Source organism: Staurois parvus, unplaced genomic scaffold, assembly GCF_062004578.1.
Source record: "Staurois parvus isolate SC_StPar_1 unplaced genomic scaffold, SC_StPar_1.0 ptg000102l, whole genome shotgun sequence".
Taxonomy (NCBI): domain Eukaryota; kingdom Metazoa; phylum Chordata; class Amphibia; order Anura; family Ranidae; genus Staurois; species Staurois parvus.
In genome coordinates, this window is record NW_028317898.1 from 2,003,520 (window position 1) to 2,022,011 (window position 18,492).

At 42.3% G+C, this 18,492-nt stretch overlaps 1 protein-coding gene across 2 annotated transcripts in view; it reads right to left on the minus strand.

Annotated features, from left to right (window-relative positions):
• RYK (receptor like tyrosine kinase) overlaps positions 1 to 18,492 on the minus strand; it is a 211,694-nt gene that overhangs the window by 115,333 nt on the left and 77,869 nt on the right. For both annotated transcript variants that reach the window (XM_089671227.1, XM_089671226.1), the window contains exons 2-6: positions 12,775 to 12,896; positions 8,248 to 8,347; positions 6,631 to 6,765; positions 5,214 to 5,273; positions 2,129 to 2,273 (exon numbers count right to left, since the gene is read on the minus strand). In XM_089671227.1, coding sequence (XP_089527353.1) covers positions 2,129 to 2,273; positions 5,214 to 5,273; positions 6,631 to 6,765; positions 8,248 to 8,347; positions 12,775 to 12,896 — 562 coding nt within the window. The remainder of the gene's footprint in view (positions 1 to 2,128; positions 2,274 to 5,213; positions 5,274 to 6,630; positions 6,766 to 8,247; positions 8,348 to 12,774; positions 12,897 to 18,492) is intronic.

An 18,492-nucleotide genomic window follows, 5' to 3' on the forward strand; every position in this document is an offset into this window, starting at 1 on the left:
ACTGTGGAAGCATTTAATATTTAAAGCTGACTACCACCACCACAAATCTCTCGATAATGCAATACACTAGTTTTGCAAGCCTACAGAAGAGCTTAACGTGATACCAAGGCTGCATTCACACCCAAGTGTTCTGGAAACACAGGCACAATTGCCAGCATTTTCAGAAGCACAAGAAACATGTGGATTGCGCTTGCGGTGACTATTTCTAAATGGCACTCCATATGGGGGTAGCAGTCACGCAGCAAAATGCACTTGGTTCAGTGCCCATAAAAGGGTATTCGAGCTACATTGGTGTGTTTGTTGTGCATAGGGCAGACCTATGTTGTCACACAGCAATAAATAAATTACACATCATATTGCTCAGGTGTGAGTTCAGCAGGATATTTTTTTAAAAATTAAATTTTACCTGCTGTAGTGTAAATTTACTAATGTGATCACATCAGAATTCAGAGCGTCTTCTCACATGCGTGTTCCCAGCCAGTGATGAATAGACTTGCATTCATTCAAGAGCACAGCCCACACAAGCCACTCCTCGCGAGTTGTTGCTGTAGCTGTGAGCTGAGTGCACAAGCTCACTCAAAAGAAAGTTCAGTGAAGCTGCGCTGAGGGACCCAGAGCCAGTGGGTAAGGATGGGGTAAGAGTTTTGCACACACATCACAGCATATTAAAAGAGTGGGATTGTTTTTTTTTTTTTTTTTTTTATAAAAATCACACTTACCTAGGTGGATGCAGAATCAGTTCAATGCTGCATCTGTTCCCCTACTGGCTCTAAGGGTGAGAATCTGCATTCACATGACCGCTGAGTTCTCACAGCCGCTCTGAGCAGAGAGTGGGGATTGTCAGTCACCGCTGTATGCTCTGCTCCCCCCAAGCTCACTGGAGCACTGGGCTGTGAAGGGGGAGGGAGCGGCTGGCTCAGGCTCTCAGCAGATCAGCAAGCGGCTCAGCCAGGTGTAAATCCAGACTCTGAGGTGGATCCTGACTTTAAAGCCAGTATCTTTCCCCAGCCTGGACTGGCTGAATGACATCAAATGACAGAAAGCTTCAGTCCACTGTCAGCTGAAAATGGGTTACAAGAGTGCAGAACGAACTGCACTCCTGTGATTCACAGAAGTACAGCTAAAAGAACTTTGGCTGTACTTGTCCTTTAAGTAGTGAAGGATGCTTACTACACTGTTATGCATGCATGGACTTAAAGCAGAACTTCACTCTCTCAATAATCAACATTGACTATTTTTAATCCTAATCCAGCTATTAGTAAATAAATAGGGAAGTACAATATATCAAATGTATCTGTTTTAAACCTTATTACTTGATTTCCCCAGTTACTTCCTGGTTTCCATACCTATGCAAATTATGTCATACATCCTAGGAATCTTCAGGAGGGGCGGAGGTGTTTTTTCAGCTAAGCACACACTCCTGCCTGCATGCCTGTGTTAAGGGCAGATGGATTCCAGGAAGTAAATGCTACATGAATCACCTGCCCTTACTCAAGATGGCCATGACCAGAAATGCTAGGAGGGTGTTTTTCAAATTAATTTCTCAGCAAAATAAAGCATGGAGACATGAATGGATGGGGGAGTTTGCTCTGATTATTAAAAACATACATAGCGTTTTGGGTTTGTGGTGTTCTGGTGCAGTGTAGTTCAGCTTTAAGAAAAAACAAAACAAATAAAACCACTTGGACCACTAACATTTAGGTGTACTTCATATCAAGTTAAAGCAATGAGCCATCTTGGAGCACCTGATGAGAACCAACTTAAAAGGTTCATGTCGGATTTTTGTGTGTTGTGGTACATTAGAAGCCCATTCCAAATCGGAAAACCTATACCCCTATACCAGGGTCCATTGTGCTCCAAGCTGCATGCACATGTGTGCTATGGAATTCTGCTACTGGCCTGCAGCACATGCGCAACAATAAAACACTTTAATTTCAATAATTTTAGATGTACTTCCAGAGAATCCCAATTCAACCAACTCTTGTAAAAGGTTACAGCAAGCAACCCAGGCAGGTATGGAAATTAGAAACCAATTCATATTGTAGCCAGTAAGCACAACCTGACAATAAGGACATGATAAAAGCTCTAAAGCCCTCACCCACTCGCTGTTTTAGTAGAAATCACCTACCTGTCATCCAATTCTACTCTCTTCATGCTGTGAAGGTGCAGCACAGCCAGTATAATGGCCACTAAGAAAATGACCGCACAGCAGACACCAACGCTGATGTAGAATACACGGGTTGAGGTGGTTGGAGCTACATTAACAGGATCAACTAAAGGAAAAAAAGAAATGATGGTGCAGTAAAGTGAAATACTCAACTTGCTATATATAGTAATATATTAGAAAAGTCAGAACAAAGTCTAATCTTGTAAACTACAAATTTCTCTCTAAAAAGACCATGGAGGTCTCACCTGTGCACCAATGAATTAGATTTTTCCCCAGCTGGGGAAAGTGACATTGGGACCTGGAAGTGACATTTACTGGGGTTGTTTAGATGTGATCAGATGGTTGCCATGCCACTAGACCGCTTCTATCAGACATCCAGCAGTTGGCTTGTCAGATATACACACACGCTGGCTGGCTCCAGCACTCATCTCTGCTCTGGGTTCCTCACCATCCTCATGCACAATAAAGGGCTTTTATTCCTGCACTGTATTAAGTGCAGAGTTAAGTGTGTAACCACCGGACAAAGAGCCCTAGAGTAAAGGCTGCAGGGGAACAGTCGTATAGATGGAGGCAGCTTGACAGAGCAAGTCCATAAGCATTACACCTTATTTCTCCACCCTAGACAGAAACAAGCATTTTACCTTGCAGTATGGGAGGAGGGAGGGGGAGGGCCACTGAAATAAATTTTTTTTCCTGTGTCAAGAGGTGGGCTTTAACGTTCTAGCATTAGTACTGCTGTTCAATGATTCACCTCCTAAAGGAATCCTATAATTAAAGTATATCTAAAGGCAATTTTTTTTTAGATTTGGATAGTGTGGAGAGAGATTTGGAATGAGTGTCAGTTTTTTGCGGTCTGTGGCCCCGTTAAGGAGAATCGCCCTCTCTTTTTGTCCCCTTTACCACTATCAGTGAACGTAAAACAAAATCCCTAATTTTGGGTAGTTCTCAGAAATGTAATGGAGAGGAAATGTCCCCATTGTAAGATTTTCCCTCTCTTTCCGTTTTGGCTATGGAACAGGAAATGAAGGAAAATCTCAGCAATCGGACACAGATGGCGAAAAAAAAAAAAAATCTGACAGGGGTTACAACCCTCCCTTGCTCTATCCAAAATGAAAACAGAACGTTTTGCCTATAGTTCTACTTAAAAGCAAATGCAACAATATCATAATATCTTTCACACAAAAACCCCAATACAAAAATGTAATATTTTAGCTTACTGATCCTTATAAGTGGTGGCTACCTCAGGTTTCATTTTAGAGGCAAGACCTTTTCAGCAAGTACAGAGTAATAGCTGTTAGCGTTGTTAGAAATTAAGTATGATTGTCACTTTCTGTAAGCTGAATAGAAAGTATAAAACAATGGAGCCGATGTACTAAAACTTAAAGAGTGCAAAATGTGGTGCAGCACTGCATAGAAACCAATCAGCTTCCTAATTTTTTTGTCAAAGCTTAACTGGACAAGCTGAAGTTAGAAGCTGACTGGCTGCCATGCCCAGTTGCAACAGATTTTACATTCTCCAGTTTTAGTAAATCAAACCCAATGTCATCTTGCTTCTGTAAACTACTACTTGTCCCATCCCCCATGTAATGGAGAACAAAGGCAGACATGTTTGGAGTCCAGCCTGGGTGAAACCCTGGCTCCTGCCATAGATGCAGCCAAGGTTTGAGCACAACCAAAATGGGAGAGTCAGTCTGTTATTCTCAGGATTACAGGTAAATATAGGGGAAAAAGCATGAAGAAAGAAAAATAATGCAGCCATCATATTTAAGAACTAATAAGCCCTAGGTCTTAGGTAATTTTCCATGTTATAACCATTTTAATTTGAACACACTTGTAATGAGCTCAGAAATGTGGATCGCATAATCAAACCTTTTTACATAAAGGTTTTAAAGGAGGTTAGAGGAACACTAAATCCTGCTTTCCAAACCAAAATAGTACCTTCAATTGTTTTCAGCCTCCTCCATGTCTTCAATTTCATTTTTTTTGCTGCTGTGATCTGACTTTCTGTTAGAGGGTGGTTACATTTATTCCCCATGGTCTCACTGTATGTAGGAACATAGCCACTTTGATGGACAAGATGATCTATGCAAATTGTAGTGTACACAGTGCAATGCACATGACCTCAACTAATGTGCACTGCTCGTTACAAGTACACATGAGATGAAAAGGAGAGGTTTGGTAGATCACGGAGGATAATACAAGGAGCAGTAGATGACAATAAAAAATGATTTAAGGATTTAATGAAAAACAGGGCCATTGAGTAGTGTATGTGTACAAATGATTTTTAGAGAATAAAAATATCGGTTAGTGCCCCTTCCGCAAATTATTTGTTTTTGTTTTATTTTCCCATTAAAATGCTCCTCAACTATTGCATGGCTGCATAATCTTTTTTTGGTCACAAAAAAATTCATAAAAGCCCTTTTACCCTGTGGACTGGTATTTGTCCATGTAAAACTATTTCTTTCTACCTCAAACAACAATTCTGCATGTCAGGATTTGAAAAATCTTGGAACGCAGAGCAGAGTGCTGAGGAGAGCCACGAGGTGGCCAATGTCGAATTTGTGACTGCAGGAGGATAGTACTCTCATACAGTTGGATGCCATGAGGCGCACAGGGATGGGAGAAGTTGAAGATTATATTTTAAAGGCTCCTAATTTAAATGCTGCCAGCGTGTTTACCTGAAGTACAGGTGATGCTGAATTGGCATCAGATAATAAGACAGGATAAGTGCATACAGGAGAATTAAGAGATCCAGCTGGGAAGATTAATAAGTAATGTGTAGAGAGGCTTTCCTGCATGGCTGGATGGTGGAAGAAGCACAGCTGTAGGGGGAAGAGGTTGAAGTGGCTAAAGGGGAAAAAACTTCTTTGACCACCTGCCCAGGAGAAGAAAGTGGGGGTGGGGATTTTGGGAAGATTTATCCAGGCCCGCACTATGCCACACAAATTTTTTCATGGTAATTCAGGGAAAAAAATGAAAATCGTTATCTACATGTACAGCTTCCCCCATTTTCAGCAATAAAGCAATAAGAATATAAAACTCTTACAGTGAATTCTTGTGCTGTTCCTGTCAGGAGACAATGGGGGTTTGAGCTCTGGTTCGACCTCTGTGGAAAGAAGAAACAGAATCAGCCCACTACTTTCAGAATAAAAGTAATCACCATTCTCTGAAGTATTTTCACCAAACATTTTAAAAGTACAATAAAAGGACTTAAAGTGGTATTAATGTTGCCAGAAATAAAAGTTAGAAAAATGTGCTATTATGAATCACATTTTACTATACGACAGACTTACCTGAAAAGGAGCCCCCCCAGTGCAGCACACGGTCATGGCTCCCTTGGTGCTTCAATCTTCACCGGTCTATCCTTCCAGGTTTTGTGCCTTTGGCTGACTGAATGGCCAGGCCGCTGTGACGTCACACGCATGAGCACAAGAGTCACATTATCGCAGCACATAGAGCGGCCCGTAAATGTGGTCTGAGCTATGCATGTGCACACTCAGAACACATTACCGCCAACAAGCAGGGGGGAATCTATGACAGAAGAGACCTCCTATGATCTCTTCTGTTATAAAAACACTGCCTGTCAGCGGATTTAAACATTTTTACTTCACTAAAACTGCCAGAAAAGTAAATTCATGCTTGTGTAATACAATCAGATGACACGCCAAGTAGAACTAAAGTCTAACGGTACCGCCTGCCAATTCCTCCTGAAGGAAGAAGATGCAGACAGTTGGGGGTCAACTTTCTTAGCAACAACTCTATAGGAAACTGGGTAATTTATAAATTCAGTCAACTAAAATTCTTTCAGCGATTCTCCTAATCCCAGCAGACTGACAACAGAATGGCATACTGGGATTTCTAGTTCCAGCTGGAGAAATACAGGCTGCTTACCTTCAACCTTAAAAAGTTTTTTTAAGTGGATAGAATGCAGAGGGATTAGAACGCTTATCAGTTTTTATTGCTGCCTGTGTCCGTGTTACAGAGATTCACCCTCTCTTTTTGCCCTGGTTACCATCCTCACTGAAAGTGAAAGTAAAAGAAAATCCCCAAATTTGTGTTGTCCCCAGAAAAGTAATAGAGGGGAAGTCTTCCAACGGGGACACTAGTTCTGATGACCTGGGGGTACCCAAGAAATTCCCTTCACTTACAGGGATTTCCTCTCACTTCCCCTTTGGCTATGGGACAGGAAGTAAAATGGAAAACTATGGGACACAAATGTTAAAAAAAAAAAAAAAAAAAAAAAATCTGACAATTAAAGCCCTCCCTTGCGATATCCAAAATGGATAAAAAAGTTTTGCTTTTAATTCTACTCAACAAACAATGAAAATTAATCCATAAAAATGTGATGTACCAGCCAGCTTTTGGTATGATTCTTTATACTACCCTTTTCACATATCTCTTCCAATAGATAAAAACGCTGGGCTTAGGTCATCTGCCTCAGCTTTGCATACTGGAACACTTACTCTTGTAGCACATTTTCCTCCTCTTAAAATTGAGGACTGTGATGTTTTTGGCAGGACTGATTGTTACGTTGAGCTGCATGACTAACAGGACTTCAGTGTCCATTTTCCCCGAGCAGAAAAGATCCACTCTAAACACTGCCACACAAAATAAGACAAAAAAGCTAGTTAATGAAGACCCAATAAAAAACACAGATAATGACAAATTTACACATTCTAGTATATACAGAAAAGTCAACAAATGTTCCCAGAAAGCCAGGTTCAGGACAGACTAAAATGTTTTGATTTTTTTTTCTCTACACACACACCAGATTTTATGTCTGCAAGTTAAATGAAGGTTAGTGCAGTCAGGCCCTTCACAAACTGAAATGTCTGCCAGCATGAATACAACTAACATTCATAAGTCCTTTACGCTTATAAGAATGCAATTTTCTATTTTTTAAAAACGTTTTTTATTTTACACATTACATATTTCAGCGCTAATTTTTTTAAATGGGTACAAATTAGCAATAGCATTTGTTTGTAGAGTGTTTCTGTGCATCAGACCCACGCAGATGTACATTCCAGGACGCACATGGAGGTTTGTGCAGTCTTCCACCTGTCACTTATTTGAACAGACTACCTACGTGGGAATATAGAAGGGCAATGCACATCAGTTAAAAATATATAAAAACAAATTTCCTAGCACACTTCCCAGCTAGCTTGTTTTAACATGAATTGTTAGATAGGGTCAAATTAGGTTTTCATGAAGGCTAGCTGGTAAGTGTGCAGGACAATTTTTTGATTGTTTGTGTTGTGCGTTGCCCTTCCATGTGCACTTTGCTGCAAAGGCTAGTTATAAATTGGAGTGTTTGCCATCTTTTTGTTTACTGGGTTAGATGTGGGGACTCATCGGATGCCTTCATCTGCCACTGTGCTCTTGCTGGGTGTCCCTGTTTCTTTGAGAATTGGGCTGCCTTCAGGCAAATCTGCCCTTAATTTATCTACACTCTAAGTGCTCCAACTTGGAGACTCAAATATAGAGTTAGGACCGCAGTATACAGAGGAGCCTTGGCAATCGCATCACAAACACAGCAAAAACGCATATGCATTTTTGCTGCAGATCAGTGTAAAAGTAGCCTAAGACACCCTCAAACATGCCAAGTCTGTTCCAACTCATGCTTTTAAAGGGTGACAGGAATTACAGCAGACAGAGGAAGTGCCTGCTGAATCAACATTTTTCTGGTTTAGTGCTATAATGGAATAATAAGTGACAACAATGGTAACAATGTCGGTCACATAAAACAAATCTTCCCTTCACAGAAAAGGCTTTTAAATCTCTAGATCTGCACTGGAATTATACTAGTTGGATTGCCTAGATACAAAACAAGCAACTATTGCCAAGCAGAGTTCATAAACTTTGTGTGTTCACATCAAGAGGTAAGCACTGTTTTGATAATCTCTATGCAACATGACAAGAATGCCTTTCCAGAAGGAAAATAATTATAGTTATCACCAGATGGCGCTCATGGAAAAGGCTAAGCTCAAAGCAGTCATGCTCTCTGTAACGCTGTTAAAAAAATATATAAATATATATAAAAATTAATTTTGATGCGAATAATGTTCGCAACAGCCACTCACCTGATAAAGAGCGCGGGACATCCCCTTGCATTGAGATATTGGTCTGTGGTGTGTCCATGGCTATGGGATTGTCTACATGAAACCCCAATTTGTATTCCACCTGTCAGGGAAGAAGTGTGTTAGGAGAAACACCAAAATCACCTTAAAATACAAAAGAAATTAATGGGCAGGTAACTATAAATAGAATGTTGTCTCTGTAGGCACACTTGTTTAGTCACCTCTGAGCACTGAGGGTCAAAACTTTCCTTTAATTAACCCCCCCCCCCCCCCACCACCACCTTAGATTTGCCCCCCCCCCCCCCCCCCCCACACACACTCAGCTGCTTCTAGTTGCTCTAATAAAGTTTACACAGGGCTGAGGATGTTCACTCCATGCTAAGGTGACTTCATTATTTCTATTTTTTGCAGATGCATGTAAGCTGCACTTGTGTTTGCATCACCATATATTATTATACAGTATTTATAAAGCGCCAACAGTTCGCTCAGCGCAGTACTTTACAATGGGAGACAGAACAGTACAATAACAATATGATACATGAGGGGTTCGAGGGCCCTGCTCCTTGGAGCTTACAATCTAGGAGGGAGGGGATAGTGGTATAGGAGGAAATAGCTGTGTGGGATGGAGTGGTAAGAAGAGTGGAGGAGATCGGAAATTAGCAGGGGGTGGGGTAGGCTTCCCTGAAGAGGTGCACCTAGAGGAGAGTAGGTGATAGTCTGATGGATTGGGGTAGGGAGTTCCAGAGTATGGGTGACGCCCTGGAGAAGTCCTGGAGGTGGGCATGGGAGGAGGAGACTAGGGAACTAGAGAGAAGGAGGTCTTGTGAGGAGCGGAGAGTGCATGTAGGGTGTTACTTGGATATTAGTTCGGTGATGTAGTTTGGGGCAGTATGGTGGACAGCTTTGTACGTCAGTGTTAGGATTTTGAATTTGATCCGTTGGGCAATCGGAAGCCAGTGGAGGGATTGGCAGAGGGGGGTGGCGGAAACGGAGAGGTTGGTAAGGTGGATGAGTCTGGCTGCCGTATTCAGGATCAAACGAAACGGGGAGAGCCTGTGGCGAGGCAGGACAGTGAGGAGGGAGTTACAGTAATCGAGTCGTGATATGATGAGGGAGTGGATGAGCTGCTTAATGGTTTCTGGGGTTAGGAACGTGCGTATTTTGGCGATGTTGCGGAGGTGGAGTCTGCATGAGTTTTTTAGTGATTGGACTTGGGGCTGGAAGGATAGATTGGAGTAAAGAATGACACCAAGTACTCTGGCCTGTGGGGCAGGCCTGATGGTGGCATTGTTGGACATGATGGAGAAGTCAGTAGGGGATGGTGTGCGGGCTGGGGGGAAGACTATGAGCTCAGTTTTGGAGAGGTTCAGTTTAAGGAAGTGGAGCGACATCCAATCTGATATGTCGTTCAGTAGGCTTGTGATTCGGGCAGAGACTGAGGGGGTGAGGTGAGGGGTCGAGAGATAGATTTGCATGTCGTCGGCATAGAGGTGGTAGTTGAAGCCGTGAGAGAGTGTATGAGTTGGCCAAGGGAGGAGGTGCAGATGGAGAAGAGAAGGGGCCCAAGGACAGAGCCGTGAGGGACCCCAACAGAGAGGGGGAGTGAGGGGGAGGTGGTAGCGTTATAGGTAACGCTCAAGGAGCGTTGTGATAGGTAGGACGAGAGCCAAGAGAAAGCGGAGTCTCTGAGGCCAGGGGGGTGTAGTTTTTTGAGGAGGAGGGGGTGGTCGACTGTCGAAAGCCACGGAGAGGTCAAGGAGTAGGAGCACTGAATAGTGTCCATTAGCTTTGGCGGTTAGCAGGTCGTTGGAGAGTTTCAGTAAGGCGGTTTCAGTGGAGTGTAGGGGACGGAAGCTGGACTATAGGGCATCGAGGAGGTTGTTGAGGTGGGAGCTTAGACGATTGTAGACTAAGCGCTCGAGGAGTTTGGATGCGAATGGCAGCAGGGAGATGGGTCTAAGGTTGTTCGGGTCAGTGGGGTCCAGGGAGGGCTTTTTAAGTAAGGGGGTGATGTGCGCGTGCTTCAGAGGGGAGGGGAATGTGCCGGAAGAGATTAAAGATGTGGGTGAGGGAGCGTAGGATGGAGGAGGAGGGAGGTTGTAAGAGTTGTGAGGGGACAGGGTCGAGGGGGCAGGTGGTAGGGCGGGTTTTAGAGAAGACTTTGGTGACCTCCTCAATGGTAGTAAGGTCGAAGGTGTGGAGGGTTAACCTCCCTGGCGGTATGATTATGTCAGCAATTTTGTACCAAAAGCGGTACCATTTTTTTGCATGGAAATTTGGTGTTATGTATTGTAAGCCTGCAATTCTTAGTAATTATTTAATAAATACTCATAAAAATAATAATATAATAAAAATAAATTTAATTCAATAATATAATCAAAGCAAAAACACTGAAATTTGAAATATAGCGCCAAGTTCGCACATCACTGAGCAAAGTCGCAAAATCGTTTTCAGTGTCTGATGATGAATTTCCCCACCAATCATTATCACTCAATTCTGCAAATGGTTCTGATTTACAATCGCTGTTCTCTAGCTGGTCTAAAACCGATTTTGACCTAAAGGGATGCTTTTTGGACGCCATGGATTTTTCTAAGTTTCCAGGCAGAAAGAACAGTCAAAATGCAGGCAGGGCACAGGACAAAGCAGTGGGGACAAAATGTATGTGAAATGCTTTGATACAGGAATGTTTTGCTATGAAATAAATCGTTTTAAAAAAAATTTCATTTTTTTTAAATTTTCAAATTTGCCGCCGGTTCTGGCACCTGTACGTCCCGACGTCACAGGGACCGGAACACGGAAGCCAGAGGCCGTTATCGGCCAGAGGAGATGGCCGGGGACGCTGCAGGGGACGCATCGTGGGAGCGAAGGACAAGGTAAGCGCTGTAGGGAATCCCTGTGCAACGCCGCATGGTAAGCCCGAGTGTAGCTCGAAGTTACCGCTTTTGGTACTGAAGCTTTACCCCGAGCTACACTCCGGAATACTGCCAGGAAGGTTAAGGGGGCTTCAGTGTGAGGAATGTTAGGTGACGTGGAGGTCTGAACAGTGGTGAGGCAGAGGGAGAGGGGATGGGAGGGGAGGAAGTTTGAGCAGCGGTGATGCCCCTGCGAATTGCATCAATGTAGAGAGTAGAGAGTTAAAGGTGGAGAAGAGTCAACGAGGATTGGAGAAGAGGGTCTTGATGAGGGTCAGGAAGTAGGCTTGTTTGGCAGCGTGGAGGGAGGAGGTGTAGGTGTTGAAGGCAGATTTATTGTGGGTGGATGCTAGTTGAGATCTGGTTTTGCGCCATTGTCGCTCCAGCACACGACTGCGTTGTTTGAGAGTTTTGGTGTGATCAGTCTGCCAGGGCTGGAGCGGTCGGGGTCTGATGTTTCGTGTGGTTAAAGGCGCTAGCGAGTCAAGGGCGGTTGACAGAAAGTTGTTATAGGTGGTCATGGCCAGGTCGGGGCAGGACAGGTGAAGGATGCTGTCGTAAAGTTGATCAGCTGTAGAGTGGAGGGGGGGCAGGGTTCAGGTTGTGGAGGTTACGGCCAGGTAGTAGTATGACATTTCTATTTATGACATATATACAAGTACAGCAAAGCACAGCTATTCATGTCAATGAGATGCTGTACGCAGCACCTGGGTGGAGGAAACATGCAGCCAATAACATTAATTGGGCTTAGCCTCCTGTTTGCAAGAGAAGCCAGAATGAATCAACAGAGGAAGAGGCAATTCAGGGCTGCTCTGTGCAATACCACTACACAGAGAAGGTAAGTTTAACATGTTTGTTATTTTAGTAAAAAAAAAAAAAACAAAAAAAAAAAAAAACACCTTTACAACTGTTTTAAAGTTAAAGTGGAACAATACTCATCTTAGCTCCAGCAATGCGGATCCCCGCCCAGCAGCCGACACTATCAGACGGCCAGCTTCTGGGTCTCTATCACCGTCTGTTATTGGTTGGGATGAAATCAGCCCCGCGCATGCATGGGAGTTCAGTCAGATTCAGCATTGCCCAATTTTTACAGTGAGCTGTGCGTGCCCGTCTTACTGTACAAGGGGTGGACAAGCAGATAAGTAGCTTTAAGGCAGAAGAAACACAGTATGTCTATTCTGCATTAAAATTCTTGCCTAAGCGCCAATTTTAATTCTTTAATTTTAAGTTCCACTTTAAATCTCTCACAATCTGGCAACTGAAACCAAGCAAATAATGTTAAAAACACATTCAAACTTTGAGTAATGCAATATGCAAATCTGGAGCGTTAAATTTAGAAAGAAAGAAAGAACAGAAAAAAAACAAACCCCCGCACAATTGCCACTATCTGCTCTTGTTCTATGCTTCCTTGCTAGTCTTGATGGAAATCTCACTGGCCAATAGGAGGGCTCAGGAACAGGGAAATGTGAATCAACATGGACTTTTCCAGAAATAGTTGAAACTGCATAGGATTTTGGTCGCTTATAGTGTGTGTATGTGCGCGCAAGAGCGAGCGCCTTTTAAAAATACTGAAATATAAAAAAAATTACAAATGTAGCATTTAATAAAGTTCACATACCTTAGATTTAGAGTGCCAGCTAAAATGGAGCTTGCTCGTCTCAGTTGGAATGAGCAGATTAAAAGATAAAGCATAGTGATTTATGATATCGTTCCGGACATAATAAAGTTCAGCATCCAGGCCTGGAAAGGAAGAAAATATAGATTTTTAGTGTAGGAAAAGTTTAGGCATTTCATTGTATATACTACCAAATCAAATACAGGCCAACCAGAGATGTTATGACATTTGTGAAACAATATCTCAACTGAATGCTCAATGTATTAAAAAAAAAATTTAAAAATTCCAGCAACATGCATGTGCTTCTAGGGGGCCAGTAATCTCCAAAAGGAAAAGGGGAGAATAATAATGCAGTCAGGTTCTATTAAGTGCATCATCTTCATGTAAAGAATAAATGTATTCCACTGAATGAGTAACAGAACAGATCATGTTGTGGGGTTATTTGGGGCAACATAATCAAGCTGCTGTAATCAACCATTTAACAGACCAACCAGATCTAACAGATAAGTATTTCCTTGACCCAGTCTCTCTGCATGTTCTACATTACTCCAGTCATATCTTCTGAATGCCATTAACATTAAAGCCTAACTTCATGTTTTAGTGAACATGTAATTTTTTTTTTTCATCACATCTGGGTGTTCTAGAATCACCGGCACAATTGTAAGATTATAGAACGCAGTAAAATCGCTGCAAAACATGCAACAGGTGTTTGGGTGTCATTATAGTCAATGGCACTCCAAACAAGCAAAAGAAATGGGCGTTGTGTTGTGGGACAAAACTACACTTTGCTCCAAAAACTTACCAAAGGCACTTCTGTACCTTTTTGTTATTGGCAGACTTTGGTGCAATGTTGCATAGAGAAGTCGATTCAATTGAATGATGCGGATCCAGAAACACAGTGGAAAAACAAAGTGCTAAAACCACTCTGCCATTGCTAGATGTGATCAGGGCCTTAATCAATGAAGGATAGGAGGCAACAGATTGGAAAAATTTGATTAACCCCTTCGCCATTTCCTCCATAGTGCACCACTACCAAGCTCTGGGATTTAATCATCTCAATACCAGCATGTTACATTTACACAAAATTGTTAAAAAAAAAAAAAAAACCACAACAAAAATGCTCATCTTGGAAAGTCTGCTTTTAAAGGGGGGGAATTCGTTCTATTGGATATGTTTTATAGCAGGAAGGAAGAGAAATGTTTTACATTTTTTGGTCTTTCCCCCACATTTACAAACAACAACATATAAGAAACAGTAGCTATTAAATATCACCAAAACAGAGCTGTGTCTCTGAAAACTGAAAATGTCCTGGTGATGAAGGGGTATATACAGGATGGTACTGAAGTGGTTAAGATCCAGTTATATGGGTGACTGATCAGCTCCTGCCTGCTAAAGCCATCGTAAAAATAAAATAATCCTGGGTACTGCATATTTAACATGTAAAACAAGGCTAGTTAGAGAAGGAGAATGCCTATTAACATACATGATGTGAGGGGGAAAAAAGAACAGTACTTTTATGTTCACGTTTTAGAGAATTTCCTATAAGCTAAAACATTTCACTTTTATCTTCTCTTCTCACAGCTCTTACGGACAGTCTCATCTCCACTGCTGCAAAATCAATCACTCCCATCTGTGTTCTCTAATAAAGCATGTGAGCTTCATTCATAGTCTAATGGCTCGCTATTAAGCCAGGGCAGAATGACTGATGCTCAAAAGAAACCTTGAACTAATTGGACCAATTAAAGAAAGCATTTAATCCCCCAGAGCACTGCTTGCTGGCACCATTACAACATCAGGGTGGCATTGCTCAATAAGCAACCCCAGGGCTGGGAGACCTCAGTAAGCGCTCTCTCGTTAACCTATTAATCCAGGCACGGCATTACCGGGCCTTCCTCTGTATTGTGGCTATCACCAAAAAACCCTGACTAATGTTTTCCATGATTGTTAAAACGCCTGTGTAGAGTTATGAGGAACATCCCTATTACTGCTTGTTCTGACATCAAATAACATTTTAAGGAATAAAAGAGGACTAGTCAAAACAGGGCTTAAAGGAGCACACTGAATATCCAGGCTTAAAGATCGATTCCAGTTATGGATATTTTACACGTAGTTATGCTGGTCCAGTGGAACCATATTTTGATGAGGCCCTGGGAAGCTGGAAAAGCACTGAAATAGATGCTGCTACACCAGTGATCTTCACTTGCTTCTGGGTCCTGGCCTGCGGCATTCTGAACACAGGAGGTCAGTTGCTCAGCACAGGCACAAAGCCAAGAATGTTGTTCGTTTTCTGAATGAATGCAAATTGTTCCCTGATTGAAGGAGGTGGAGACTGATGAAAAGGGACAACCTCTTGTGTTCACAATGCATCAGGCAGGCTGCTCAGCATGGGACCCGGAAGCTACTGGTAATTGCTGTAGTAGTAGTGTCCACTTAATTGATTTCCAGCTTCCAGGAGCATCAGTCAGATATGGTATAAATCCAAAGAACAGAGGTATACCGTTCAGGCAAACAATCCACGACAGGTGAAGGCTCTGGCCCGCCACCACACGCGATGCAACAAGAAGAAGGGTCAGCTGCACACCGAAGGATTGATGAATACAGTGTATATTTATTGATCCATAGGACACACAACACCAGGACATGAATACAGGACCTGTTAATCACAGCCAAAAGCAAGATCGTATGAAACGCGTTAACAGGTCCTGTAGTTTTGTGTGTCCTATGGATCAATAAATATACACTGTATTCATCAACCCTTCGGTGTGCGGCTGACCCTTCTTCCTGTTGCAGATATGGTATATATGTAGTTACATTGGTCCAAGCTGGAACATTGAAACCTTTCCAGTCTACATATATCGATCACTGTTTAATGCATCCTTTTACTCCTTCTTGATAGTTCTCAAATGCATTCTCATTGATTGACAGCATTAAGCAATGCAACAGAGCCCCGACAGGCATCAACTGCTGAAGACAAAGCAAAATGCTGACAGACAGGTGCATGAAAAAGGGTTAAAAACGATCAGGTAAGTGTTAATTTTTGTCGCAGAAGGCAGATGAATCCAAGCACAGTTTAGGTTATATTACTTACAGATTGTATAGGTATACATGGATAGTCCCCATTTACTGCCAAGTAAATACTTGCACCATGCAATACACTGCTGGCATTTGGGAATCACTGCAATATGGTCACTTTTTGTGTAGCTGGCAAGGCTTGGATGTGCTGCACACATTTTCCATATCATCCGTCTATCAAATCACCTGTGAAACTTGGGATCCATTTGGCCAGCACAACTTCTATGCTACCCAAACAGCACAACTATTGGCTGGGTAGGTCATACCTATATGTAAAAGTATGCCCTGCTTTTACCATCCTACTCTTCTAGTGCCCATATAGTTATGGCCCATTGATTGCAGTAGTATAATCACCAATCACAAAGACAAAGCATTGCTCAACAAAAGTGAAAAAGGAAACAAGCAGGACTGAGGAATGGTGTATTCTATTTAAGAAAACACTCCATCATCATAACAGCTAAGCCCCTCCCCTAGATCCATAAAGGCATGAGCCCTAGCAATACCCAACAAAGGTTACGGCTTGTGGTGACTAGTCCTACAAAGATGAAAGGTGTTTTCAGATGAATACCGACATTCAGCAAAATAGCTCTTTCAAAGTCTTGCCTGGCACAGCGCCTGTTCCCATTAAACCTAGTGTTTATTATTGCTGAAGTTTGCTCACTAACCTTTATCAACTCGCTTTTGTTATACAGCTAAAGACTTGTTGAAAAAAAAATATGTGCATGGGGATGCTGGCTCTTATTACTTGTCACCTCATAAAAAAATATTACATGCTGCCTCCTAAACAGATTTATCTATCAGCTTCCTGTAGCATTTGGAACTAGTGAGCAATCCAAGGCAATAAAGCACAAATGGGAAGGTAAATGTTTAAACATCTACTGTCAGCAATGACTGATGACCTGTCCTGCACACTCTACCAGACAACCTTCATAAATGCCAATGAGGAGCTTCCAAAGGAAGGCTACAGGATTTAAACCTGCCACTCAGCACACTTCTAGGTTTCTCAGTTCATCACAAAGTTGCTTATTGTGGGATTACACTCCACTCCAAAGGTTGAAGTCCAAAGCCAGCCTGATACTTGCTGGCACAGATCTGCAGACAACTGCATCCAGTTACTAAACAAACAAGTCCAGAAAGTGCACCCTCCACATAATGTTTCTACTTTTGCAACCAAGTGTTCGTTATAGGTTCCTGTTCACATAGCATTCCACTTACTATTTATTTTTTTTTAAATATGCCTTACCTTTTAGATGTATTTTAGGAGGAGATGCCACTGCTGACTGCAGGGTTTTAGGAACATGTCAGAGTAAGGCTGGGTATACACAGGCCAAACGAGGTTGATTCGGCAGGAGTTGGCCAGCTTTCAGGCCAGTGCATACAGCTCTCAGTCCCTCAGAAGCCGGTCTAACAACCAGCTTCTGTCAAATGGGGTTGCTGGAAAACCAGCATCCAATCATCGCTTGCAGCCAATGGCTGCTCAGTGTGTTCTGGGGGGAGATCACTATACTACCATTGCCTGTGTAATGCCTAGCACATGATGAGAACATCAGACAAAAAAATATGTTTTCAGAGCACCTGTACGATGACAAATCACACTAAATTATCCAAAGGGAAAAGCACAAAACTTTTTCTCAAAAGATAACAGGACGGACGATTTTCGTTTAAGCAGTATAGTAATCATCTGTAAAAAGATCCAGTGACCAAGACCGCGCATGCTCAGAAACAAAAGAATACATTACGCCACTTCCGAAGTTGTATTATGTCTTACGAAAATTTCATAACTCTAATAACCTATTCATTGTTTTTTTATATGAGACTAGCTTGCAGAAAAAAAAACAATCATTCATCTGATATTCTCATTGTGTGCACAAGGCTTTAGTATGGCGGTCAGTTTTCTTTTCCATTCAGCTCACAGCAGTAAACAAACCAGAACAAAACTGACCGTGTCTTACTATCTCTAGGCTTCATGTACACGAGCAGCTCCTAAACTCGAGTTTAGGAGCTTTTGGCATTTTTTTGCCAGAGCTCCTAAACTCAACTCCATAAAAACCTATGTGTCCATGTACACAGGCTTTTAGCAAAATTTAGCAGCTGCCACATTTAGGTGAGGTTAAACCCCCTCTCCTGAATGTGGAAGAATTGCATTCAGGATAAGAAAGTTTTGACGGCTGATTGTGGGAAAACGCAAAACGTGGCAACCGCGGTAGGCTACTAGTACATGAATTCTAAAGCTGGCCATAGACAGAACTTTGAACACAATTCTTAGGAAAATTCTCAGAACATTCTAATGTAGTTTAAAATATTTAGGTTAAAATTTTGGTAATAATGAACAATATCGAATGAGAGGGCACTCTCCGAGGGGGATGGTTTTGGGGTGGGGGGATAGGATAGCAGGCGTGCCGGTGGGGGAGGGGGGTTGTAGGAACCCAAGAAGAGGAGGATCGGGGCTACTCTGTGCAAAACCATTGCACAGAGCAGGCAAGTATAACATTTTTTTTTTTTTTTTTTTTTTAATAACAATCTTAAAAACCTGTAGTATCACTTTAACCTCCTTGGCGGTATTCCCGAGTGTAGTTCGGGGTAACATTTCAGTACCACAAACGGTAACCCCGAGCTACACTCGGGAATACCATGCGGCACTGCTGCGGC